This window comes from Mus caroli, unplaced genomic scaffold (genome assembly GCF_978045245.1).
Source record: "Mus caroli unplaced genomic scaffold, Mus_caroli_1 scaffold_8, whole genome shotgun sequence".
NCBI lineage: Eukaryota > Metazoa > Chordata > Mammalia > Rodentia > Muridae > Mus > Mus caroli.
In genome coordinates, this window is record NW_028227263.1 from 129347530 (window position 1) to 129375372 (window position 27843).

General features: G+C 41.5%; 1 protein-coding gene across 9 annotated transcripts in view; it reads left to right on the forward strand.

Moving 5' to 3' along the window:
• LOC147003503 (sulfotransferase 2A2-like) overlaps positions 1 to 27431 on the forward strand; it is a 70393-nt gene extending 42962 nt beyond the window's left edge. For 2 of the 9 annotated variants that reach the window (XM_085842164.1, XM_085842166.1), the window contains one exon: positions 4429 to 4651. In XM_085842164.1, coding sequence (XP_085698290.1) covers positions 4429 to 4474 — 46 coding nt within the window. In that variant the 3' untranslated portion in view covers positions 4475 to 4651. The other 7 variants (XM_085842168.1, XM_085842167.1, XM_085842163.1 and 4 more) reach the window with 7 other exon arrangements.
• The last annotated feature ends 412 nt before the right edge of the window (positions 27432 to 27843 follow it).

Below are 27843 nucleotides of genomic sequence, written 5' to 3' on the forward strand. Positions count from 1 at the left end.
ACCTGAAAAAATGTTCAGTATCCTTAATTATCATGGAAATTCAAATCAAAACAACCCTGAGATTCCACCTCACACCAGTCAAAATGGCTAAGATTAAAAATTCAGGTGACAGCAGATTCTGGAGAGGATGTGGAGAAAGAAGAACACTCCCCCATTGTTGGTGGGATTGCAAGGTTGTACAACCACTCTGGAAATCAGTCTTGTGGTTCCTCAGAAATATGGACATAGTACTATCGGAGGATCCAGCAATACCTCTCCTGGGCATATATCCAGAAGATGTTCCAACCGGTAAGAAGGACACATGCTCCACTGTTTATAGCAGCCTTATTTATAATAGCCAGAAGTTGGAAAGGACCCAGATGCCCCTCAACAGAGGAATGGATACAGAAAATGTGGTACATTTACACAATGGAGTACTCCTCAGCTATTAAAAAGAATGAATTTATGAATTTCCTAGGCAAATGGATGGACCTGGAGGGCATCATCCTGAGTGAGGTAACCCAATCACAAAAGAACTCACATGATATATACTCACTGATAAGTGGATATTAGCCCAGAAATTTAGAATACCCAAGATACAATATATAATTTCCAACCTCATGAAACTGAAGAACGAAGACCAAAGTGTGGATACTGTGCCCCTTCTTACAATTGGGAACAAAACACCCATTGAAGGAGTTACAGAGACAAAGTTTTGAGCTGAAGCAAAAGGATGGACCATCTAGAGACTGCCATACCCAGGTATCCATCCCATAATCAGCCTCCAAACGCTGACACCATTGAATACCCTAGCAAGATTTTGCTGAAAGGACCCTGATATAGCTGTCTCTTGTGAAATTATGATGGGGCCTAGCAAACACAGAAGTGGATACTCACAGTTAGCTATTGGATGGATCACAGGTCCCCCAATGGAGGAGCTAGAGAAATTACCCAAGGAGCTTAAAGGATCTGCAACCCTATAGGCAGAACAAAAATATAAACTAATCAGTACCCCCCAGAGATCGTGGCTCTAGCTGCGTATGTATCAGAAGATGGTTTAGTCAGCCATCATTGGAAAGAGAGGCCCATTTATCTTGCATGCTTTATATGCCTCAGTATAGGGAAATGCCAGGGCCAAGAATTTGGGTGGGTAGTGGAGTGGGGTGGGAGGATATGGGGGACTTTTGGGATAGCACTGGAACTGTAAATGAAGGAAATATCTAATTAAAAATAAATTAAAAAATAAAAATAGTTCACTTTAATTGAAGTTAAACTCTGCATCACCATGGGGCTACATAAAATATTTTTTAAAGGAAAATCAAACAATTCACAACTATAACATGAGCAACATAGTCTATTATACTGATTTCCCTCCCAACGTGCCAAATGCATTTGAAATTCACTTTTATGATATTGAAAGATACCAAGAGCTTTCTATCTTACAGGGCTCATCCATGTCACTCTCAATCTCTTCAAGGAACAAGAATCATCTCAAGAGTGGGAAGATAGATAGAAATCAGGGAGCACTCGAGCAAAATGATGTTTATCAGACTCGACAAGGGTGCTGTAGCCATGAACTATAGATGCAAGACATGAATAAGCCAACTAAACACCCAACTCGGATAGGTATGGGCCTTCTGAAGTCCCACCCCTATCTGAAAAGCTATTGGACACTGATGTCCTGGAAGTGGGGCAGACATCAGTTTGCTTCAGGGATGTGATCCCTAATAAGTTGCTCATGCTCCAGTGAACGCAACGGAACTATGTGCATACTATCAGCGTCAAGCAAACCCTTGGTGGCTTTTAAAAGAATACAGGAAATAGGGGAAAGTGATGTGGGGAAAATAAAAGTAACTGGCGGGGAGAGAGTGGGGGGGTGGATTTGATTAAATCAATTATACACGTGTATGGAATTTTCAAGCAATAAAATTAAAAATGATAAATACAAAATTTCCAAAGTTAAAAAAAAAAGAGTTAAGACACCACATGCTAGGGTTATCCTACCATCTGACTTACAAAAGATTGGAGAGATTTTTAGAAACAAGGAATGAAAATAAAAGTGCATCAATAAGGTGCAAAGAATTTGCACATAGGTGAACTTACAACTCCATGTGTGTTCCTCCAAAGATGTGGTTTCTCAGATGGACTGATTTATTCCATTGGGAATCCATATTGAATTTGTTGAGATGCTTGTAGTCTAGCAACATCTGGTTTGGCTTATCAGGATTCAGGCATGCTGTCAACAACCATAAGAAAACATGTTCGAATAAAGAAAAGAAAGAACCTGAGAGCACAATGAATATTAATAGCTACCCATCTCATTAGATGACACTTTTATATTCATATAAATTATAGTATGTTATTTTAATATGCTGTATCAGGGATTTACATTTTTATGAATTCTTTATATTTTCTTTAATATAGCTCTCTGGGGAATTAAAATTAACTTATGTGATGATACAGAAAGAAAGTAATGTGATAAAGAAGAGAATGGCTTCTATTGTCATTGTTTTTGGATTCAAATACACATCTATCACTGTCATACTGGTAATATCTCAAAGACTAAATTTTCCTCATCAGCAAAATAGGAGCACTGCCTATACCATTCTCAGGTATTCACGAATTTATTTAAAAATCCCACACTGAGTATGTCCAATATGTCTGGCACTCTTTTTAAAATGAACCATTTAGTAATTTCAGAAACATTTTCTATTCAAATATATTAGATACATGTTCTGTGTGTATATTCAAAGCATAAATGCATAGTACACATTACAGTGTCACAGCTAGAAAATAGAGCAAGGATGGAGCCTGCTGTGTTGTAAATGGAGGAAAGATGGGAAGAGAAGGTTACAGTGTCATTAATAAGGAGACAAAGAGCAAGATGTAAATATATGAAATACAGCCTTCTAGGGTGAAGGAAGATACAACACAGCATGAGCGGTTGATTAATCTCTAAAACTCAAACTAAAGACATTCTGGAATGGAGTGGTGAAAAACATTATATGGTGAGAAAACAGTGCTACACAGAGCAGGAGCTGAAATTATACAGATCTTCATGCATCACCAAACACCATGGATGAGTGAAACAAAGTCCTGCAATGCCCTCAGCTGGGAGGGTCTGTGTCTATTGTATCTGGTGAGAAAATCAAGACAGCTGAAAGGCTGCTCATAACTGTGTGTATCTGCAGCATTCGTAAACCCACACACACACAAGTAGAAACTACTTTAAGATATTGGTTAAAAGTTGCTTTAAAATTATTTACTTCTATAAGTAAATACTAAGATGTAGACAGAACGGTTGAAGTCTGATTGAATCATTGAGATGATAAACACTTCTGAGTAGGATAGCATGATAGAAACAGGTTTGTTGGGAAGCAGGAATAATCTGTGTACATATACAATGATCAACCCAGTGTTGCTGCTGTTAGATTGTCTAGCATATAGGTTGGGAGAGGAAATGTAGGACATAATTTAGACAGAGTTAGAAGTTTGTATATATGATTTCAGGACCGAAGACATTTTCTAGAGAAAATGGTAGTTTTATTTATTAATGCCAGGGACCATGCTCAGTCAGCCTCGCTCAATCCATGGGAATGAAGGTTTCAGCAGGTGGGCATGGAGTCTAAGAGAATTTACAGACAGACACAGACAGAAAAGAGTGTGCTGAATCTGAATGTATTGTCACTAATGGAACACCAGTCTTATATAATACAGAAAACAAAGGAGTAGGGTGTCACAGCAGGCAAAGTACATTGAAGTATCTGACACAAAACAGAGAAATGACTTCAAAAGACTTACAGGAACCAGGTAATATTTACAGTAAAGATAAAACAGCCCTGCCTAGAGTCAGCTAATGACAGGTAAGGATTTCATACCCTAGTCACAATTTGTGCTACTCCAGTGAGCCTTGTGAAAGCTATCACCAGGGGGTTCTGCTCTAGCAAACCTTCTCATGAAAAATGCAATATCACAACCCTCCTATTTCCTAGACCTTGGTAAATGCTTGCATATGAGTGTAACTTGGATGGTCTTTTAAGTATCTGTAGGGGATTCATCAACTTGCTTCTAATATGCAGTGTAACCTGCTATACCTGGCTGTAATGAAGATTCTAAGTATACTTTGCTAAGCTAGCCCTGAAACTTCTAAATCTTTTCCAGTAAAATACCATAAGAAAACATGCAAGACCCTCCACAATATTGCAGAAACAAATCTGGGGCATTCTAGTTATGGGAATGCCAAGGTTCCAGGAGGCTCTTTCATTGAAACTGTGCCTCAGGATTGTTTACAGATTTCTAAACCTGTAATGTGAGTCACTACTGGAGTGGATGTAGCATAGTAACTGGGTGATCATTATCAAACAGAAGGTAAACGCATATGATGGGAAGAGCTAGTGCAGTGTTACAACCATTATTATTCCACCTATGTGTCTCCTTCACATTTTACAGGCACAACTGGGGACTGGAAGAATCACTTCACAGTAGCCCAAGCTGAAGCCTTCGATAAAGTTTACCAGGAGAAAATGGCCGGATTCCCCCCAGGGATGTTCCCATGGGAATAAGTTTTCAAAACTTTTGAATATTATATGAACACTGATGTTTATGTTCCTGTTGGTTTATATCTTGAATACCTGGATATGATCATAGAATAAATCCTGTTGTGGAATTGTGAGGGCGATTTTTTAAAAGCTTGTCTTACTAATACTAGTAGTAGCAACAGTAGTGGTAGTGGTGGTGATGTGTATACCTTTCTGTTTGTAGTACCTTCAGAGGCCAGAAGAGTGCCTTGGTTCCAAGGGACCTGCATTTGCATGTAGCTGTAAACTTCCTTCTTTGGGTCCTAGGAACTCTTCTCAGGTCCTCTACCTAAGCCATACAGTACTACTAATATATCTCCATCTTTGAGAGTCATCTCTTCAGCCTAGAACCATGGAATCTTGAGTCATCATATATTTGCTACTATTATTATTATCTTGTGTATTATCAGCAAATTCCAATTCACTTTATAGAATTCCAGCTTTAAAACATTTTATTTTCATTTAAATAGGTCATTTATTTGTAGTTTTATTGAATGAGATTGGACATGAAAAATTTTCTAAGTGTGACACTATGGAAATTGCACAAGAATTACTCAGTATTTGTGCATTTATCATACTTTACATGAATACCAGCTTCATTATTTGCAAGGAAATATATATATTCTTAATGTTTTCATTTGTTTTATTCTATTTACATCCTGCTTGCAGCCACCTCGCTATTCTCCTCCCAGCTGCACACTTACAACTTCCTCATTCTGTCCCCTCTCCTCAAGGAAGGGGGTTCCCTGGCATTCACCCACTCAGGGACAAACCCACCTGGTGCATCAAATCGCATAGAACTAAGTACAACCTCTCCCACTGAGGCCAGACAGGGCAGCCCAACTGTGGGAAAGGGATACAAAAGGAGGCAACAGAGTCATAGTCAGAGACAACCCCTGGTTCAATTAGTCTACATGAGACACATATGAAGACTAAGATGATTACTTGTTACATATGTACAGGCAGCCTAGATCCAATCAGTGCATACTCTTTTGTTGGTGGTTCAGTCTCTGGGAGCCCCCATAGACCCAGGTTAATTGGCTCTGCAGGTTTTCTTCTGATGATCTTGACACTTCCAGCTCCTTCAATCTTACCCACAATTCTTTCATAAGACTCCCTGAGCTCTGTAGTAGAGGTTGAGAACACAGATGGTCATACATCCCAGAAGTTCTTGTACAGGAGTTTTTAGCTTTCTTAAAGGCCTGCCTTTATATGTTACTTGACCTTTCTCCCTTGTTGCGGCCTGCCCGCAGTCCACAACACGAATGGTTCAACTGAGAATGGCAATTCGAACTGAAAAGAGAGGAATCTAGACGGGGCAGAAGAAACAATGGAGCCAAGACAACAACGTTCTGATCAAGGCTCAATTTTACTATTTTCAGACACTCAGTTATAAAGGAAGGGGGAGGGAACCCAATATCCTGCCAAGTAACTCAGGGTCCAGTAGCAGGACGAACACCTGTGTGCCTCCAGGCGGCAAAGGCAGGTTCCAATAGTAGGCGTGGCGGGACGAATGAGCTGGTAGCTCCACCCTTGAGCAAGCAAGTTCCAGGCTGGGGGAAGGGAGGCCACACTCCCTTACTGCTTTTAATATTCTATCTTTATTTAGTGCATTTGTTGTTTTGATTATTATGTGTCAGAAGGAATTTCTTTTCTTGTCCCGTCTATTTGGAGTTCTGTAGCCTTCTTGTATGTTCATGGGCATCTCTTTCTTTAGGTTTGGGAAGTTTTCTTCTATAATTTTGTTTAAGATATTCGCTGGCCCTTTAAGTTGCAAATCTTCATTCTCATCAACTCCTATTATCCGTAGGTTTGGTCTTCTCATTGTGTCCTGTATTTCCTGGATGTTTTGAGTTAGGATGCTTTTGCGTTTTGTATTTTCTTTGATTGTTGTGCAGATGTTCTCTATGGAATCTTCTGCACCTGAAATTCTCTTTTCCATCTCTTGTATTCTGTTGCTGATGCTCGTATCTATGGTTCCAGATTTCTTTCCTAGGGTTTCTATCTACAGCGTTGCCTCATTTTGGGTTTTCCTTATTGTGTCTACTTCCCTTTTTAGGTCTAGTATGGTTTTGTTCATTTTCATCACCTGTTCGGTTGTGTTTTCCTGTTTTTCTTTAAGGACTTGTAACTCTTTAGCAGTGTTCTACTGTATTTCTTTAAGTGAGTTATTAAAGTCCTTCTTGATGTCCTCTACCATGAGATATGCTTTTAAATCCGGGTCTAGATTTTCGGTTGTGTTGGGGTGCCCAGGACTAGATGGGATGGGAGTGCTGGGTTCTGATGATGGTGAGTGTTCTTGATTTCTGTTAGTAGGATTCTTACCTTTGCCATTCGCCATCTGTAATTCTTTGGAGCTAGTTGTTATAGTTGTCTCTGGTTAGAGCTTGTTCCTCAGGTCATTATGTTAGCCTCTATCAGCAGAGCTGGGCAATTAGCTCTATCCTTAGTTTCAGTGGTCAGAGTACTCTCTGCAGGCAAGCTCTCCTCTTGCAGGGAAGGTGCCCAGATATCTGGTGTTCGAACCTGCTTCCTGGCAGAAGTTGTGTTCCACTCACCAGAGGTCTTAAGATCCCATGGAGGGTCCTGTGAGGAACTTGAGGGTGTCCAGAAACTCAGCACACAAGGAACCCAGGTAACTTGTGCCCCTAATCAGGCCGGGTTATATGCCTCCCTAGTTAATGCAGTCTCAGGTTCTGCGCAATTGGATTGGAGCAGACACTGTGTTCCACTCACCAGAGGTCTTAGGATCCCGTGGAGGATCCTGTGTGGGTCCTTGTGGGTGTCCAGAGACACCCCGGGCCAGGAACCCCAGTGCTGCAGTGGAGCAGAAGATGGTCGGATGTCAGGAGCCCAAAAAGGGCGCTGCCTCAGAAGCTCTGTGGCTCACACCTGACCCAGAAGCTATCTACTTCAGTGTGCACACTCTCACCTGTGCAGACTCCTTTTCGGCGGAGTCCCGGAACCAAGATGGCTCCTGCCGTTCCTGAGGCAAAAACCTTCCGGGCCGGGTGGACACCTGTTCTCTGGCCAGGCAGGTGGTCGGATGTCTGGAGCCCAAAAAGGGCGCTGCCTCAGAAGCTCTGTGGCTCACACCTGACCCAGAAGCTGTCTGCTTCTGTGTGCACACTCTCACCTGTGCAGAACCAAGATGGCTCCCACTGTTCCTGAGGCCTACCATGTGTTTTCTTTGATTGGGGGTTTAGTTCCAAGGAGCTCTTGGGGTACTGGTTAGTTCATATTGATGATCCACTTATGGGGCTTCAAACCCCTTAAGCTCCCTGGGTACTTTCTCTAGTTCCTTCATTAGGGACATTCTGCTCCATCCAATGGATGATTGTGAGCATCCACTTCTGTATTTGCCAGGAACTAGAAAAGCCCCTCAGGAGACAGCTCTATCAGGCTCCTGACAGCAAGCTCTTTTTGGCATCTACCACATTGTCTGGGTTTGATGGTTGTTCATGGGATGGATCTGCAAGTGAGGCAGTCTCTAGATTGTAGTTCCTTCAGGCTCTGCTCTGAACTTTGCCTCTATAACTCCTTCCATGGTTATGTTGTTCCCCTTCTAAGAAGGATTCTAAACTTATGGGTATTATCCACTTATCAGTGAGTGCATATCATGTGTGATCTTTTGTGATTGGGTTACCTCACTTGGTATGACAACCTCCAGATCAATCCATTTATCTAAGAACTTCATAAACTCATTGCTTTAATAGCTGCATAGCACTCCATTCTGTAAATGTTCCACGTTTTCTGTATCCATTTCTCTGTTTGAAGTTTTTTTATAATAAACTTAAAATGCTTAAAAATTTTATAAGATTTGTTTTTAAATCTGGGTCTAGCTTTTCAGATGTGTTGGGGTGCTCTGGACTGGGCAAGGTGGGAGTGCTGGGTTCTAATGATGGTGAGTGATCTTGGTTTCTGTTAGTAAGATTCTTACGTTTACCTTTCGCCATCTGGTAATCTCTGGAGTTAGTTGTTATAGTTGTCTCAGGTTAGAGATTGTTCCCCTCATGATTTTTAGCCTCTATCAGCAGACATGGGAGACTAGCTCTCATCTGAGTTTCAATGGTCACAGCACTCTCTGCAGGCAAGCTCTCCTCTTACAGGGAAGGTGACCCGTCCAACAGGTCCAGTTATTCGAGGGTCTCGAGGGGACCTCCTCCTAAGAACCAAATGGGGGGTAGTGAGGGATGAAGGCCTTGTGTGAATAACGACACGGAAACGTTCTGGAATGCATCAAAGCCCCAATGTATTAGTCAGTCCAAGGTTTAAATACACAAGCAAAAGGGGAAGTGCCTTTCAGCAGGAGGAATGGGGCAGAGGAAATGCACCTTAGCATAAGGGATGGGGCAGCAGAAAAAGAGGAAGTACTTATCACCAGGAGGGATGGGGCAGCAGAAATTTTTCTTTTGGCGACTACACAGGGAAGCAGGAACTTGGCAGTATCAGGGTAAATCTTGAGGTCAGGACATCCGGGGCTGACTTAGGGCTGGAATGATCTGTGGTTGTTCTCAGAGCAGTGCATCTGGGGGCCCGCTTTTGACCCTCTTTTCTTCTCAGGGTGAGAGGCCCAATTCAGAGATCAGGACAATAGCATTGCCTTAATAGCTCCGAACAGGAAGGTGCACAGATATCTGGTGTTCGGACCTCCCTCCTGGCCAAAGATGAAGGCCCAAAACAGGACCTGTCCCAGAAGCTGTGTTGCTTCGGCCTGTCTCAGAAGCTGTTAGCTTCTGTAGTCCACACTCTCAACTGCACAGACTAGTCTCAGAGGGATCCAGGAACCAAGATGGCTCCCCCAGGTGCTCCTGCAAAGCCCTCCCTGGCAGGGCGGACACCTATCCTCTGGCAGGGAAGGTGCCCGGATGTCTGGAGCCTGAAAAGGGGGCTGCCTCAGAAGCTCTGTGGGTCCTGCCTGTTAGCTTCTGTAGTCCACAGTCTCACCTGTGCAGACTAATTTTAGCGAGTCCTGGAGCCAAGATATCTCCCACTTATGCTCAGGCAAAGTCCTCCCGGGCCAGGCAGACACCTATCCTCTCTTTTTCTGAGATGCCCTCCTTTATATATGGCTTAACAGATCTCTCAGTGATTTCAATGTACTTTCTTTGTTTACACAGTCATGAACAAGAAGAGAATAAATATATAGGCCATGGTCTTTTGGCCTTCATTTGGATTTTCCTCCATCTATACTTCTCAGGATCCCACTAAGTAAGGAATGATGCTGCTCACAATATACATTATCCTTCTATATCATCAATTAATAATCAAGACAATGTTTACATACATACACACATGCCAATTATATCTACATGATTCCTCATTAGGACTGTCTTCTGGGGTATTTATAGATTTTGTCCAGTTTCCTATTTCTTTTTTCCTTTAATGGTATTTTCTTTATTATTATCTGGGTTGTATGTGTGCATAGTGTCTCTGTGGATACACACATGTCACAGAACATCAGTGATGATATGTGGGCAACTTTGTGGAGTCAATTATTTCCTTCTGATTTATTCAGGTTACAGAAAATGAGAAGTGATCATAAGGCTTATATGATAAACACTTTTATACATTGAGCTATAAAACAATTGCTTCATTCTCTTTTAAAAATCTATTCATTTCATTTACAATTTTGAATTTTTGCTAATTTCTACTTTTCTGTTCAGTAAAGTTGCTCATATCTTTCTTTTAAAAATGATACCATTAAGAGCTGGACAGAAGGCTCAGTGATTTATAGCACTTGCTGCTTTTTTAGAGGAGTAGAGTCGGGTTCCCCACACTCACACCCTGAGTAGGTGATGATTTTCTATAACTCCAGATTCAGAGTAACTGACATCCTCTTCTCTCTTTTGCAAATAAAAACATACATACATGCAATCTCACAAACATAACATAGGCGTATACATAAATAAAAAATAAAATAAATCTTTATAAATGATTTCTTTAACTTCAACATTCTAGGGCTTACTATTTTCTCTGAATCTCCGTGTATACAGTTGAAAAATGAGGTTTTCTTTTCATTGATCTTCCTTCTCAAGGGCTACAAGACTAATGTTCTTTGAGTTAACTCAGTATCTCTGTGATCTTTGTATAAAAGTTTTTAAATATATTTTTTAACTCTTTGATAATCCAATAAATTGTATTTTTATCCCATTCATTCCCTTTCCTAATTCCTCCCTTATACTGTTCTAATTCTATAAGCATTCAACTTTGTATATTATCTTTTTAAGATTTAGTTTTATTTTATGTCTAGGTGTCTTTTATCTGCATGTATGTATGTGAACCATAATCAGAGCATTACCCACGATGGCCAGAAGCATAAATTATCTTCTAGAACTGAAGTTACAGAAGATAGTGAGTTACCATGTTGGTACTAGGAACTGAACCAACATCTTCTGTGGGAGCAGCAAGTGTTCTAAAATCCTGAGCCATCTCTCCAGTCCTATTGCTTTTTAAAACCATCCATTGCAATTAATTCTGCCTATACATTTTTGGGTGTATGAATATTCACTGTAGTTGGATAAACACTCAGAAATAAACTGACTCTCTTCAGGAAGCCATCAATCACTACTGGTTCCTCATAGTTGGCACATCATGACCAACCTCTTGGTCCATGCAGGAACTCAGTCTGTCTTGAGCTTACACAGCTCTTGCACATACTGTCACAACTGCTGAGTACATGTGTCCAACTGCCATGAAGTGTTCAGAAAACACTGTTTTAGGAAAGTCATCCACCACCTCTGCCTCTATAATATGTCACATCCACATCCAATATGATACCTAAACATTGGAGCAAAAGGTTTAATATAGAATCCAAATTTACTGCTCACCACTCCAAAGTCTCATATTGTCTGCACCAATAGGAGCTGTGGGTCTGTGACTTAACCGCTGTTTACTACATAGATACACTTTTCAGATAGTGAATGAGAGATGAACTAAACTATGATGAAAATTCATCATGAGGTGGTTTCTGAAGAAGATTTAAAAACTCATCCTTGGAATAAGTATGTCTTAGATATTGGAACTGGTGTCCTTCAAAAGTAAAGTAAATTGGCATCATATATTGGCTTCTTCATCCTGAATTATCTGCTTTTAGAATTTTATTTAGACAGGCATTAGATTTTCCTATGTCCTTTGTTTGTGCTTGATTTAGTTTTCAAATTTTTTTGTGATTTTTTACATAAAATTTCTATTCTTCAAAAGATAAAAAATAAATATGTTATATCATATTCTGCCAGATTTGCCAGTATGTATTCCAACACACTATACATCGCATAATATGTCCATAGTGGAACTTAATTATTTTCAAAACAATACAACCCACTAATGCTAATTTGTGATGTTCATATGTGCATGGATGTGGGGCTGTCCATGTGGGCACTAGAACCATAACAGTGGTCCTATATGAAAAGGGTGTGGAAGTCTTTCTCATCTAGCAGTCATCAACTGCAAATAAATCCTCAGTGAGGAGTACAGATTCAGGACACCCTCTCCCATGCATCCTGGAATAATAACCAGCTTTATGTTATGCAGTTTTTCTTTAGGCAACCATTGGTGATATGAGCACATTTGCATAACAGCTAATTTATGTTCAAAGGACTATATTTACATAGGAAAATTTCAAAGCATTCCACCACATTCTCTAGCTTTTACTTTCTACTTCCTGTTCCATGGTATTTCCTGAGCCTTGGGTAAGGAATGATATATCAATGACTGAACACTCACAATTATGCTGCACATTTTGATCACTTCTGAGTCTCTACATTAACCAGAGATAGTTCCAAATTAATCTCTAACAAAGATATAGAACAGCACAAATCCATGGGTATAAATAGAAATATTTACACTGTAGTTTGACAATATGACCATTTAGTAAATTGACAGTAGGAACGCTCATTTGGAACTATGACATCATCAACCATGGGTTCATGACCAGGATTATAGTACCAGGCATGAGTTCCATCTCAAGGGTCAAGCCTCAAATCCAATCAGACATCATTTAAGTAACCCCATAACAATTGTGTCATTATTGCACTACTGGACACCTCTGACCTTGCACATCTATATTGCAGCATGTGAGTTCAACTCAGGAAAAGAGCACTATGTGAAAAATCAGGGACTAAAAATTGAAAATTGAGAAATGGAAAGGATACCCCTATATACTCCCAAAGGGAATTGTAGACACAGTTATGCTGCGTTGAGAGATTCTGTTGAAATCCCTGCCTCTTGTCTTCCCCACTTGGCAGTGCCTTATATAGGTCTCTTATATACTCTAAAACCTCACAAACATTCTCTCTCTCTCTCTCTCTCTCTCTCTCTCTCTCTCTCTCTCTCTCTCTGTCTCTGTCTGTCTCTGTCTCTGTCTCTCCCCGCCTCTCTCTCCCTCTCTCTCTCTATCTCTTACACAAACACACACACACACACACACACACACACACACACACACACTCAAACGTGCCTGATCCCCTTAACTAAATTTCTTGAGATGATTATTAATTATGTCATATAGCTTTGATTTATACATCTATTAGATTTCTGCCAGTAGGTTGCTGTACTGATGGGAATCTTTCTTTCCAACACCATATAAAATACTGTTCTCCCATCTCTGTTATCAAATTGTTGTGTTGTCTTCATACACCTCACCAGGAGGCAGGAACTTACAGAAATCACCTCTAAATTTCTGTATTGGTGTGATACATTTCCCCCAGCACACACCTCTGTCCTTGCACCTTGGCAGTATAATATCTCCTCTTGGCATCAATGGTAAAGCTGTGTGGTAATGAGTTTGATACTGAACTTGATTTTATCAGTTCTCTATATCTGTGTTAACCTCAAAAATCATGTTTAATGCTATAAATACAGACTAGTTAGATTTTTCTTAGTGAAGCTTTCTGCTGCTGCTTTCAGAAAATGAAGAAAGTCACGCATACCCTGTGTTAGTGCTTTGTAACTGACACTCCACTTCTCCCTGCACACAGTCATATATGGATCATGGTTTGAGCATGTCCGTGGCTGGCTGTCCATGAGAGAATGGGAAAACTTCTTGGTACTATACTATGAAGACATGAAAAAGGTGAGCTTACCATTATCACTCAGTTAAGTACAAGAACCAATTATAACAACAACTACAATAAATAAGATGAAAATTGGGCATGGGATCTAGAAAGCAAAAGATCTGCTCTCAACCTACCTGCTCCCCTCTAGGGATGGAGAAAAATATTTATTAATAAAAAGAAAAAGTGCAACCAGACAAAAACTGAAAGATGCAATTATTCAAAATTAAATTTGACCTCAGAGTGTTTATCTCTGAGGAAGCAGAAGGGAGGAACCTGGGAGGGAAAGTGTATGGGGGAACTGGGACGGAGAGGTGAACCTGATACAGTATTGGGTGAAGGAAAAGGACTGAAACTCTGATGGCCAGCAGAACGAATGGAATCAGGCATCCTCTGAAATTAGGAGGTTGGGGGGACCCTCCAGAATGCACCAGAGACCTGGGAAGTTAAAGACTCTCAGGACTCAAAGGGAGAGAACTTAGATGAATTTCCATGCATTAGGGAGCAGGATGTTATAGACCCTACCTCAATCTCCTGCAGGAAGACAGGGCATCAATTGAAGGAGAGTGAGCCCATCCCACAGTCATAAGTTTAACCCATAATTGTTCCTGTCTAAAAGAATGACAGGGTTGGTTGGAAATGGAGAGGAACATGAGGAAAAGAAGGTCCAGCAAAAGACCCAAAATGGGGTCCAGTTCAAGGGGAGGTCATAAGGTCTGACACTATTTCTGAATCTATGGATAGCTTACAAAAAGGGACCTATAATGAATGCCCTCTGGAAAACCCAGTAAGCAGATGAAAGAATCAGAGGTAAATGTTTGCACCCACCCAATGGACAGAAGCAGCTGACACTTGTTTTTTAATTAGAGTACGTTGAAAGGAGAAGGGTGATCCTTTAGGAGGACAAAGAGTCTCGATTAATCTGGACCCCTGAGATCTTTCAAACAGTGGACCCCCAAAAAGACAGCATACACCAGCTGTTATGAGGCCCTCAACACATATACAATAGAGAATTTCTGGGTCAGTGTTCATTCAAAAATGATGCACCTAACCCTTGGGAGACAGAAGGACACAGGAAGATTAGACGTCAGCTGGGTTGGGGAGGACACCCCCATAGAGATACCGTGGTGGGGAGGAGGTATGCAATGTGGAACAGTCATAGGGTGGATCAGGATATAGGGGAATAAAATATAGAGTGTACAAAATAAATAAACTTAAAAAATTTAAAAAGTTTCATTACACTCTTTTTTCCATACATAGAATCTTTTACTTAATCATCATTAAATTCAGTTTCCCAAAGAAAGGATCACTACTTAGTTGTCTGCTACACACTACTGCACATTCCAATAAGTCTTCTATCTGACCATTAACACATTCTTTTCAATTATTATCATGATTGTTTACATTTGTATGAAATATTAAGCAGAACTCTGATAAATATGTAAAAAAAAAAAAGTTTTAAATCAATAAAACCTCATGTCCCCAGGGGGAGGGCTAGGATTGAAAGCACAATTTTTGGTGTTCTAAGATTTTACCTTGTAATGATTATATCAGAAGATTAAATTAATTGTGATAGTACACTGACATCATTGCAACAGTTAGAGATCTGAGACAGAAAAATTGGGAATGTGATAACGACATGAGCCCCAACCTGAGATGCTTACTAAAAACAAAATCTCTCAGAAGTACCCTCAAGTAATAAATATTGAGACATTTCTATGAAACTGTCATAAAATCTGGATTGTTCTCAGTTAGCCTAATCAAACAGTATTATCAGCTCTAACATTAATATCTGCTGAGGATTTTGTGCACATGACTTCATTTGCCTTGATCATTGTCTAGCAGCATTTCTATAAGTTTCTTTAAATGTCCCAGGGCAGGATAGTTATGGTTGTACATACTTTCAGTTCCAGAACTTGGAAGGAAAAAGCCAGATAGATGGATTTCTGATCTGTGTGAGCTTGACATATACTAATCTCCAGAGCAACTTCCAACACACAAGAAAAAACTCCATAGTGAGGCCCTGTATTAAGAAAAAAAAAAAACTCAGTATACTGAGTGGGTGTATCAGCACACACCTTTGACCTTAGCACTATGGAGATGGACCAAGGAAGGTCTGAAATTCAAGGTCATGATCCTCTAAAAAGCAAGTTTAAATTTAACCTTGGTTCTATGAGAATCTCTCTCTTACATTTTCTTCTCCCTAAAAAGAATCCCCAGCCTCTGTCTTTTAGACACCATAGATGAGCCACATTGCAAGCACACTCAATATATAAATGTTGAGTGTGATTCCTTCCTCCCTTTGTTCCATTTCTTTTATTGCCTAATTCCTTATCGTGCTCTCTCATTTGATGATGCCCTTTCACAACACTTTGATTATCTCCATCCACAGATCCCATTTTTAAATCTTTTCTCTTAGTGCTCTCTGTTTATTGCCCTCATTTCAGTTTGTTCTTCTTTTAGTATACAAAGGGAACCATAAAGAAGATCTGTGACTTTCTAGGAAAAAAATTAGGGTCAGATGAGCTGGATCTCATCCTCAAGTACAGCTCTTTCCAAGCCATGAAAGAAAACAACATGTCCAATTTTAGTCTCATTAAGGAAGATCAGATTACTAATGGCTTGAAGCTCATGAGAAAAGGTAAAGAGATCATCTAGCTTCAGAATATGTCAGAACATGTGAAGGGCTTGTTGTGGCAATAAAGCTCTAAGTAGTTGTTGGGAATGTACTGAAAGTCACTGCTCATCACTGATAGCTTCTCACAGACACTACAGGGAATGATTTTATGGAGAAGATATGGGCTTCAAATACTCTGCAAAGCTGATTTATTCTGGGTAATGAACTTGGGATTGGAGATGGTCATGTCCAATAACTTCAATGAAAGAAATGGGAAAGTAGTCAATGTTCTAAGAGGCATTTTGTAAAGTTCCCTGTATCATATTCCTCATCTCTAAAATATAAAATAAAAAAGTGTAATGCATTAGACCAAAGATATATCTAAGATGATAACCATGAGATAACAAAAATTACATTAACAATTGGAAAAGATGTTGACCAGGTCAAGATTGCTGTCCAGTGGAAGCCAAGTCCAATAGTTATAAAATTTTTTTCTAGTGTTAAATTCTGATGTTATTTGCCAACCTATTTAGATTACTTTAGGTTCATGACCCTTCTCTTCTTTGGAATAATCTCTCCTGGAAGGGGAATTTCAATCCTCTTTATTTATGTGCCAACTCCTTTCTATGCTGGGAGCAGATTGTTTGTGTGTGTGGCTTCATAGCTGTACAGTTCTGGAGTGACTTTGCCAGAATGAATCAGACCTTGTGCCTCACCCAGACATAATTAGATAATGATAGGTGAGATGGAACTTAGAGTAAAAGAAAGAAGGTGTCAGTCATTAGATATTTAACACTAAATAAAAACATGGATATAAATGAATGAAGTAAAATTTATGAGTTTAATTTTCTTTATCCATACTTAAAATGTTTCAGCCTTTACCTTCCATCGACTGCTTTGGAGTGTGAGATTTGGAAACTAACAATATAGGGATATCAAGAGTTTTTGTAGAAAAAAAATGAAGTCTAAGTAGTTGCCAGATTGTATTTAATCCAGTACTCATACTATCCAAATAATAGGAAATTTTGACTGAGATTTAAACATAAAGATATGTCACCACTCACTAAAAGAAAATGGAAATCTATACACTAAAGAACAAGGCATATGAAAGAATAAAGTGTTCTTGCCAGCTTCCCTCAGACTCCTGCACTCCAGACTCTGTGGAGACATATATCTCTGTACTAGAAATGAATGTCTCACCAAAGCAAAGTAGTCTGTTTCTTGATTTCCTATAATGAATGAGAATTTGGCAGCGTTAAAACATTGTAAGAAAATAAAAGTCTGTTATTACATACCTAAAGGAATGAAGTAGCTCTGTCAACAGCAAAGGGATAAGGAAACTGACAAGTAAAAGCTTTAGCAGAGACAAATCAGAACAGATGGAATGGATTTTAAGACAAAATTCCATGAAGATAACTGTTGTTTCTGCTTTTCCAGGAAGATTCTTTTAGGATGAGACCACACTTGGATTTAATCTCTTCTGAATAGAAATACTATTTGTCATGCAGCACAGATGATAACAGGAACACATACATACATACATACATACATACATACATACATACATACACTAATTATAATATAGTTCTGCAAAAATACTTGATAAGACTTCATTAATCTTTTGAAATTTAATTATCCAAGTGAGTATATGTAGCATATGATTTTTTTTGCATTTGAAGACAGCTTTTATTTTGGGGGATTATTTTTTCTTATACTAGTGTGACACCTATAATCTTTAAGCCAGGTAATTCTGGAAACCAGGTCAATGATGGGGGACAACAAATACATTACCCATTTGCTTCACTAATTCATTATAGAGAATGATGAAATGGATATGTCTGGAAATATCTTTAAAAGTAAAATGTATATAAGGATAATATTTGTCTTCTCAATTCCTCTATCACATTGGTGCCAGTTTTGAATAATCAAACTATGAGCAAATCAAAGTTAATGCTAAAACACATTCCATTATTTACGATTAGATAACGTAATTCCCTAAATCATAAAGCATTAAAAAGCTGTATTAAGTGTTAGACTTACCTGAACCAGGAGGAATTCACTAGACCTATTTTCCCATATCCTTTAGCTATTCTTATCTCAAGACACAAGATATTATCTTTTATTGCCTCTGCAGAGCTACTTTGTAAGCTTTATCCCAGAGACTCAATCATTCAAGTTGTTGAGATGCATCTGGTTTTAATCTCCAAGCAATGATTTTCCACGTGCAATTGTAGTCATTATAATTCAATATTTAGGCTCTGCAGGAAGTGCATACTAGAGAGATAATCATCCACTGTTTGGTTGACAAGACTTTGTAAATACAATGCCACAATAAAGATATGTATAGGATACATATTCTGGCAACACTCAAAATTCCCTGTACCCATTGCTACAGAATATATGTTTAATGGACACAGTAGTTGGGCCATTGATCATTTTCACTGGTATCTTCAGAAGAGATTAATCAGAGTCAAAAAGGGAAGATGACCCAAGGACAGAGGAAGAAGCCTGCCATCTTCAGGCCAAAAAGAAAACCCTATAAAGGTTTGGAAAATACTCTGATGTGAGATCAGCAGCCTCCAGAACTATAAGGAAGTTCTTTTCCAGTGAGATTTAAGCCACCACATGTTAGGGTTATCCTGCCATCTGACACATAAAAGTTTGCGGAGATTTTTAGAAATAAGAAAAGAAAATAAAATTACAATAAGGTGCACAGAATTTGCACATAGGTGAACTTACAACTCCATGTGTGTACCTCCAAAGATGTGGTTTCTCAGATGGACTGATTTATTCCATTGGGAATCCATATTGAATTTGTTGAGATGCTTGTAGTCTAGTATCTATCGGGTTTGGCTTATCAGGATCCAGGCATTCTGTCAAAAACAAGAAAACGTATTCTAAGAAAGAAAAGAAAGAAACTGAGAGCACAATGGATATTAATAGGTACCATCTCATTAGATGACATTTTACATTCATATCAATTATAGTATATTATTTTAATATGCTGTATCAAGAATTTACATTTTTATGAATTCTTTATATTTTCTTTAATATAGACCTCTGGGGAATTAAAATTATCTTATGTGATGATACAGAAAGAAAGTAATATGATAAAGGAAAGAATGACTTCTATTGTCATTCTTTTTAGATTCAAATACACACCCATCACTGTCATACTGATAACATCTCAAAGACTAATTTTTCCTCATCAGCAAAATAGGAACACTGCCTATACCTTTCTCAGGTATTCATGAATTTATTTGAAAATCCCACACTGAGTATGTCCTATATATTTGGCACTCTTTGTAAAATGAACCATTTAGTAATTTCAGAAAGACATTCTTTTCAAATATATTAGAAGCATATTCTGTGTGTATATTAAAAGCATAAATGCATGGTACATATAACAGTGTCACAGCTAGGAAATAAAGCAATGATGGGGCTTGCTAGACTGTAAATGGAGGAAAGATGGGAAGAGAAGGTTACAATATCATTAATAAAGAGACAAAGAACAAGATGTAATTATATGAAAAATATTAGCCTTGTAAAGTGAAGGAAGATACAACACAGCGTTAGCAGTTGATTGATCTCTAAGGTTCAAACAAAAGACATTCTGGAATGGAGTCGTGAAAAACAATATATGTTCATAAGACACAGTGCTACATAGGACAGGGGCTGAAATTATACAGATTTTCATGTATCACCAAACACCATGGATGAGTGAAACAGAGTCCTTCAATGCCCTCAGCTGGGAGGGACTGGGTTCACTGTAAATGGTGAGAAAATCAAGGCACCTGAAATGCTGCTTATAACTATGTGTATCTGCAGCACTCTTGTGACCACACACACACATAAGTAGAAACTACTTTAAGATATTAGTTAAAAGTTGCTTTAAAATTATTTACTTCTATAAGTAAATACTAAGATGTAGACAGAACACTTGAAGTCTGTTTGAATCATTGAGATGATAAATCCTGCTGAGTTGGAGAGCATGATAGGAACAGGTTTGATGGGAAGCAGGAATAATCTGTGTATATATAAAAAGATCAAGCCAGTGTTGCTGCTGTTAGATTGTCTAGCATATAGGTTGGGAGAGGAAAAGGTAGGACATAATTTAGACAGAGGGTGAAGTTTGCATATATGATTTCAGGACTTAAGAAATTTTCGGTAGGGCATGGTGGCACACGTCTTTAATCCCAGCCCTGGGGAGGCAGAGGCAGGCAGATTTCTGAGCTCCAGGCAAGCCTGTTCTACAAAGTGAGCTACATGACAGCCAGAGAAACCCTGTTTCAGAGAGAGAGAGAGACAGAGAGAGAGAGAGAGAGAGAGAGAGAGAGAGAGAGAGAGAGAGAGAGAGAGAGAGAGAGAGAGAGATTTACTACAGGAAATGATAGATTGATTTATTAATGCCAAGGAGAGGGCTCAATCGGCCCCCCTCAATCCATGGGAATCAAGGTTCCAACAGGTGAGCATGGAGTCTGGGAGAATTCACTGACAGACACAGAGAGGAGAGAGTGTGCTTAATCTGAATGTATTGTCACAAATCGAACACCAGTCTTATATAATACAGAAAAGAAAGGAGTAGGGTGTCACAGCAGGCAAAGTACGTTGAAGTACATGGCACAAAGCAGAGAAATGACTTCAAAGACTTACAGGAACCAGGTAATATTTAGAATAAAGATAAAACAGCCCTGTCTAGAATCAGCTAATGATAGGTAAGGATTTCACAACATAGTCACAATTTGTCCTTCTCCTTTGAGCCTTGTGAAAACTACCACCAGGGCGTTCTGCTCTAGCAGACCTTCTCATGAATAATGCAATACCACAACCCTCCTATTTCCTAGGCCTTGGTAAATTCTTGCATATGAGTGTAACTTGGCTGTTAAGTATCTGTAGGGAATCTCCATTTGTCAGAAGAATTCACCAACATGCTTCTAATATGCAATGTAGTCTTGAAAGAGGAAAATTACTGAACTCTCCAACTCAGAGTTCTCTTACCCCTCCCATCTAGAGATTGTTCCCGGAACACACCTGAACTTTTTACCTCAGAGTACATTCTTGAACTCTTCACCCCAGAGTCCGACCCCCTCCCAAATGAGAATGGTTCCAGGAGCATTTCTGAGATAAGGGTCTCCTGGAGCGAACTCAGTCCAACCCCTCCCAACTAAAGACTATGCCAAGAACATTTTTGAGATAGGGGCCTCCTGGTACTACCCCAGAATGTTCCAATAGATCGAGTACATTGCCAAAATATAGGACACGACCCCTTGGTGACGTAAAACTTGTACTTTTCCCCTTACCCTTCTCCTATAAAAGCCTGTGACAAGTCTGGGCCAATTGTCGATTCTCCTCTGCACCTTGCTGGCTGCATGAGTTTCGACCCCAGATATCTGGTATATGTGCTTTTTATGTGCTTTCTTGTCATTGCTGTATTAAATCTTACTCTCTATACATCTTAAGTTCGGTCTCAGTGTCTTCTTGGGTGCGCGGCTGCCCCGAGGCTTGAGTGAGTGTCTCCCTTTGGGAGTCTTAGAGTCTTTCATTTTGGTGCGTTGGCCGGGAATCAGCGCGACCACCCAGAAGTCCTGGACCCACTCAGAAGTAAGATTTACTGTTCTGCTTTGGTCTGGTGTCTGTGTTCTGTTAGTTTCTGAGAGGCCAGGTAGGCTATTCTGTATGTGGTGCGATCGCAGTTTCGGTTTTGCAGACGCTCAGTGTGCAATGTGCACAGTGAGACCGCGCTCCGGGTAGGAGCGTAGGGTGTGGACAAGGACAGACGTGTCCAGGTGTCCACCGTCTGTGCGCCCTGGGAGACGTCCCAGGAGGACAAGGGGAGGACTAAGGACGCTTAGTGGACCCCTCTGGAGACCGGGTGGGTCTCAATCTGTGCGAGATCGTGGGTTCGAGTCCCACCTCGTGCTTCAGGTTGCGAGATCGTGGGTTCGAGTCCCACCTCGTGCCTCGGGTTGCGAGATCGTGGGTTCGAGTCCCACCTCGTGCTTTGGTTTTTTTCTTTTTGTCTCAAGTCTTGTGTCTGCTCTTGTTGTGTTTGCTATTATTCTAGAAATGGGACAATCTGCTGGGTGTGTAGGTGTGGAACTGCTGCATTTGTGTATTCTGAGATTGTGGGTTTATTCTGGCAGCTGCCACTGTGGACCGTAAGGACCCTAGTGGCTGTGAGAGGACGACTGTCTATGGCCTCACAGTCTGCACCCCAAAATGATGTTCCAAGGGAGACCCTGGAAGAAGTGCCCAGGGTACAGAACAGTCAAAAAGACCAGGCTGTTGCCTGGCAGAGTGAAGGAGAGAGAGAGAGTGTTCTCTCTGCCAGAGCGGGAGTGGATGTGGAATCCCACCCCTATCAGGAAAAGGAGTCAATGTGGAATCCGACCCCGTCAGAAAATAGTGTTTGGCTGGTTGTATAAGTCCAGATGTGGACGGGTGTGCTTGTTTGTAGTTTTTGTCACGTGACAGACTGTGTGTGTTAACCCTTTGCCGACTGTAGACTTGGACTGACGTCAGGACAGAATTTGTCAGGTTTTAGAAAAAAAAAAAGAACCATCAGGCCGGTTCTGCCCACCGCGCTCTCGGCGAGGCAGTGCCGGCGGCTCGCAGCGGGCGGGCAGCCGGCCGGGCGGGACCGGCTGCCACCGGCCGACAAAGGCAGCGCACGGTCCGCACTCGGCTGGGGAGCCCCAGGCTGTTCAAAAGAGAACCTAGATGCAGAGCCGGCTTTGGCGGCGCAGTTATGCTGGTGGCAAGTGCGGCGGCCTGCCGGTTCCGTTTGGCGCCCTGGAGTAGCCATGAAGCCTGCCACAGCTGGGGAGGGGCCGACTGCGGCCGCTGTCCCTCCTTTGGCTTCCCCTCTGGAGTCTGCCTGCAGTCCCTTGTGTCTGCGCGCCTGCCCGCGGGGCACACAGAGAAGTGTAGTCGTTGTCCCCCACCCTGCCGCGCAGGCGCCTTGCGTTTCCAAAGCTCGGGAGGCCGCCGTTGCCTCCGGCCAAAAGAGCTCCGTGGATGCCTGTGTGCGGGGTGGCGGGCCCCTGTCGCCGCCGCCTCCAAGGGCTCAAGCCATGCCGGAAAACAAGTGGTTAAATTGCCCCTCATTTGGCTCCTCCCAGAGTCTGCGCACAGGTGCCCGCCCACACTCCCTCCCTTGTGTCCACCACCCGCGCCGCCTCCGCTGCTGCCCCCACCGCAGTCGCCGCCGCCCGACCGGCGGCGGGGCCGTTTCGCAGGAGGAGGCTGCTGTCTGCGCTCCGCCAGGCCCGCCGCCGCCTCCAGGCCATGCGGGAGGACAGTGCAAAGAGTACCGATGTCTAACAAGTGGTTGAATCCCCCCTCCCTGCCAGTGTTTGTTTGCCACTCCCAGAAGTTTGGGTCACATTTCCCGCGCCGCGGCGCGGTGGAGACTCAGCGCTGGGCTCTTCACATCAAAGGATCTGTTTTCAGCCTTTGCCTGCCTCCTGGGTGGGAGAAAGGCTCATTCTCCTGTCCCCTGTATCCTGTCTCTTGCTAACTGTTAACAGAAAAAATTGTGTTCATTTTGAAATATCAGTGGTCTGGTGCAGCCAAATAGAGCTGCACTCCCTTCTCTGCCCCATGTGTTTTCTCTTCTCAGGCACTGCCCTGAGCTGCTGACAGTGAGTCTGTGAGGGAGATATCCAAGGTAAGGAACACCTGCGAGTCTAACTGCCAGGCTCTGATAAAGGTCTCCTCTCTGTGGGACTAAAAAGTGCCCCAACAATCTGACCTAGGTAATAGGTAATAAAAAGTTATAGAAGTTAAGAAAAGGATAGAGGTCTGAAAAAAAAAAAAAGAGCTAAGAGCAAAGCTTCAGCAGACTCAGAAGAGATAGGTTAACAGTAAAAAGAGATATATAGATAGATAGAAAGAGAGACATTATATGAGATCTCCATTGTAGTTAAAAAACAGGAGTAAAGAGAGATAACTGACAAAGACTAGAACCTAGCAAAGTGACACTTGCTAATAATACTAGCACTTAGAGATGATCTGTAAGAAATAAGGAGCCAGAAAATTTTCTAAAAAAGATAAGAGAAATGAAATGCTGGTCACAAAAGTCAGGGAGACTAGAAAACTTAGTACCTGGCAACAAAAGCAAGCTTTTGGCTAAAGATCAAAGTGTTTATTGTTAAAAAGAAGAAGAGCACTGGGTGAGAGACTGTCCTAACAAAAAGAAGAAGAGCCCCCCTCATGACCAAACCCTTCACCTGCTCGTGGCTAAAAGTAAGGAAATAGCAGAAGGGGTGCTAACACAGAAGCTGAGTCCTTAAAAGAGACCGGTGGTCTACCTGTTGAAGCAGCTAAAAAGAGACTGTGTTTTCATATTCCTCCACTGACCAATGCAAAGCAAGTTTAAAAGGTCCCTGGACACTACAGGTCTTTGCAAACTGTGGATTCCAGGTTTTGCTGAATTAAAAAGATAAACAGCCCTTCGTATAAGAAATAAAGAACAACCTTGGAAGGCCTTAGATGCTATTGAGACTGCCCTAATGTTGTCCCCAACTTTGGGACTCCTAAATGTGACTGAGAACAAAGGTATTGCCAAAGAGGTTCTTACTCAGAAATTGGGACCCTAAAAGACCAGTGGCACTTGAAAAATTAGACCTGGTGACTGAGGGATGGCCTGCTTGTCTGCACATAATGGCTTTTGGTCAAGGACACATGATCCAATTGTTTCCCTGACTGATGGACACATTATTAGAGCTTTTTGTTGACAGAACAAGTGACCTTCGCTTCCCCTGCTAACCTGCTGAGTCTTCACCTACTCATCACTGCTCTGACATTCTGGCAGAAGGAACTTCGGCTCAAGAGCTGAACTCCTGGCACTAACCCAAGCCCTGCTGTTGGCTGAAGGCAGAGACATCAGGGACAAAGAAAAAATTCTGGCCCTCCTAGAAGCTCCTGAATGAACTGGGTGAGTTGGGGTACCGGGTATCGGCTAAGAAAGCCCAGCTATGTCGCACTGAGGTGACCTACCTAGGGTACACCCTCCGGGAAGGAAAGCGGTGGCTCACCGAGGCCAGAAAACAAACTGTGATGCTGATCCCAACCCCTACCACCCCGCGCCAAGTACGTGAGTTTCTGGGGACAGCGGGCTTCTGCAGACTCTGGATACCAGGGTTCGCAACACTGGCAGCCCCTCTATATCCACTTACTAAAGAAAAAGTCCCATTCACTTGGACTGAGAAACACCAAAAAGCCTTTGACAACATAAAGGCAGCCCTGCTTGCAGCCCCCGCTCTGGCTTTGCCAGATCTGACTAAGCCTTTCACCCTATATATTGATGAACGGGCTGGAATAGCCCGCGGGGTTTTGACTCAGACTCTGGGGCCCTGACAAGCTTACTCTGGGTCAGCATGTGACTATACCCACTACCAGAATTTGTTGCTGAATGATTGAGTGACTTTTGCTCCACCTGCCATCCTCAATCCTGCCACCTCCCCTTGGCGGACGACTCCACTCCTGTACATCAATGTGCTGATGTCCTGGCTGAAAAAACTGGAACAAGGAGAGATCTGACTGATCAGCCTTGGCCAGGTGTGCCTGCCTGGTACACAGATGGCAGCAGCTTTGTCACAGGAGCAGCAGTAGTAGATGGAAAGCAGCTCATATCCATGGGACCATCTACCAACAGAGGGGGCTACTTACCTCGGCAGGTAAAGATCAAATCAGCCTTGGCCTGAAAGTTTAAACTGGTACACGGATGGCAGTAGCCTCATGGTTAAAGGTAAGCGGAAGGCGGGGACAGCAGTGCAGCAGTGGACAAAAAGCAGGTGATCTAGGCCAGCAGCCTCCCTAAAGAGACTTCAGCCCAGAAAGCTGAACTTGTGGTTTTGATACAAGCTTTATAAATGACACTGACAGCAGGTATGCTTTTGCCACTGTATGGAACAATACAAACAAAGAAAGCTGTTGACATCTGCAGAAAAAGACGTTCTCAATATGGATAAATGAGACTGCTCACATAGTCATCAAGAAGAATTAAAGAAAATTTTTTTCCAAGGTTCAGAGTGCCAAAAGCAATAGTGTCAGATAATGGCCCTGCTTTGTTGCCCAGGCAAGTCAGGGTGTGGCCAAGCATTTAGAGGTCAAATAAAAATTACATTGTGTGTATAGACCTCAGAGCTCAGGATAGATAAAAATTAGTTTAAAACTCTAAGACAGACCTTGACAAAATTAATCGTGGAGACTGGCACAGACTTGGTGTTCCTTCCCTATGCCCTATTTCTTGATTCAGTTTTACTCTGTTTAAAATCCTTTATGAAACTCCTATGCCCATCATAGTCTCAAATGATGTGTTTAAACTTATGTTGTTATAATAATGATCTGTATGTTAAGTTAAAAGGCTTGTAGGTGGTCTGGTCACAACTGAAAAGGATTGGACTGAGTACGCGGACGACATCGCGCCAGGGATCCCAACAGCCGAGACAGTGAGTGAGCTGAGTACCCCAAGGACATCTCACCAGTTCCAGCCAGAGATCTGATCTACGTGCACCTGCATCATGCCCAGACCCTCAAGCCTCGCTAAAAGGGCCCCTGCCTAGTTCTGTTTACTAATGCTTCTTGTTCTGTTTTTGTTCCCATGTTAAAATAGGGTAAATGCAGTATTCTCCGCATAAAAATATAGACTTCTGAAATTCTAAGATTAGAATTATTTACTAGAAGAAGGGGGGAATGAAAGAGGAAAATTACTGAACTCTCCAACTCAGAGTTCTCTTACCCCTCCCATCTAGAGATTGTTCCCGGAACACACCTGAACTTTTTACCTCAGAGTACATTCTTGAACTCTTCACCCCAGAGTCCGACCCCCTCCCAAATGAGAACGGTTCCAGGAGCATTTCTGAGATAAGGGTCTCCTGGAGCGAACTCAGTCCAACCCCTCCCAACTAAAGACTATGCCAAGAACATTTTTGAGATAGGGGCCTCCTGGTACTACCCCAGAATGTTCCAATAGATCGAGTACATTGCCAAAATATAGGACACGACCCCTTGGTGACGTAAAACTTGTACTTTTCCCCTTACCCTTCTCCTATAAAAGCCTGTGACAAGTCTGGGCCAATTGTCGATTCTCCTCTGCACCTTGCTGGCTGCATGAGTTTCGACCCCAGATATCTGGTATATGTGCTTTATATGTGCTTTCTTGTCATTGCTGTATTAAATCTTACTCTCTATACATCTTAAGTTCGGTCTCAGTGTCTTCTTGGGTGCGCGGCTGCCCCGAGGCTTGAGTGAGTGTCTCCCTTTGGGAGTCTTAGAGTCTTTCAGTCTGATATACCTGGCTGTAATGAAGATTCTAAATATACTTTGCTAAGCTTACCCTGAGACTTCTAAATCTTATCCAGTAAAACACCGTAAGAAAACATGCAAGACCCTCCACAACATTGCAGAGAGAAATCTGGGGCATTCTAGCTATGGGAATGCCAAGGTTCCAGGAGGCTCTTTCCTTGAAACTGTGCCTCAGGTATGCTTCCAGATTTCTAAACCTGTAATATGACTCACTACTGGAGTGGTTGTAGCATATTAACTGTGTGATCATTATCAAACAGAAGGTAAAAGCATATAATGGGAAGAGCTAGTTAAGTGTTACAACAAT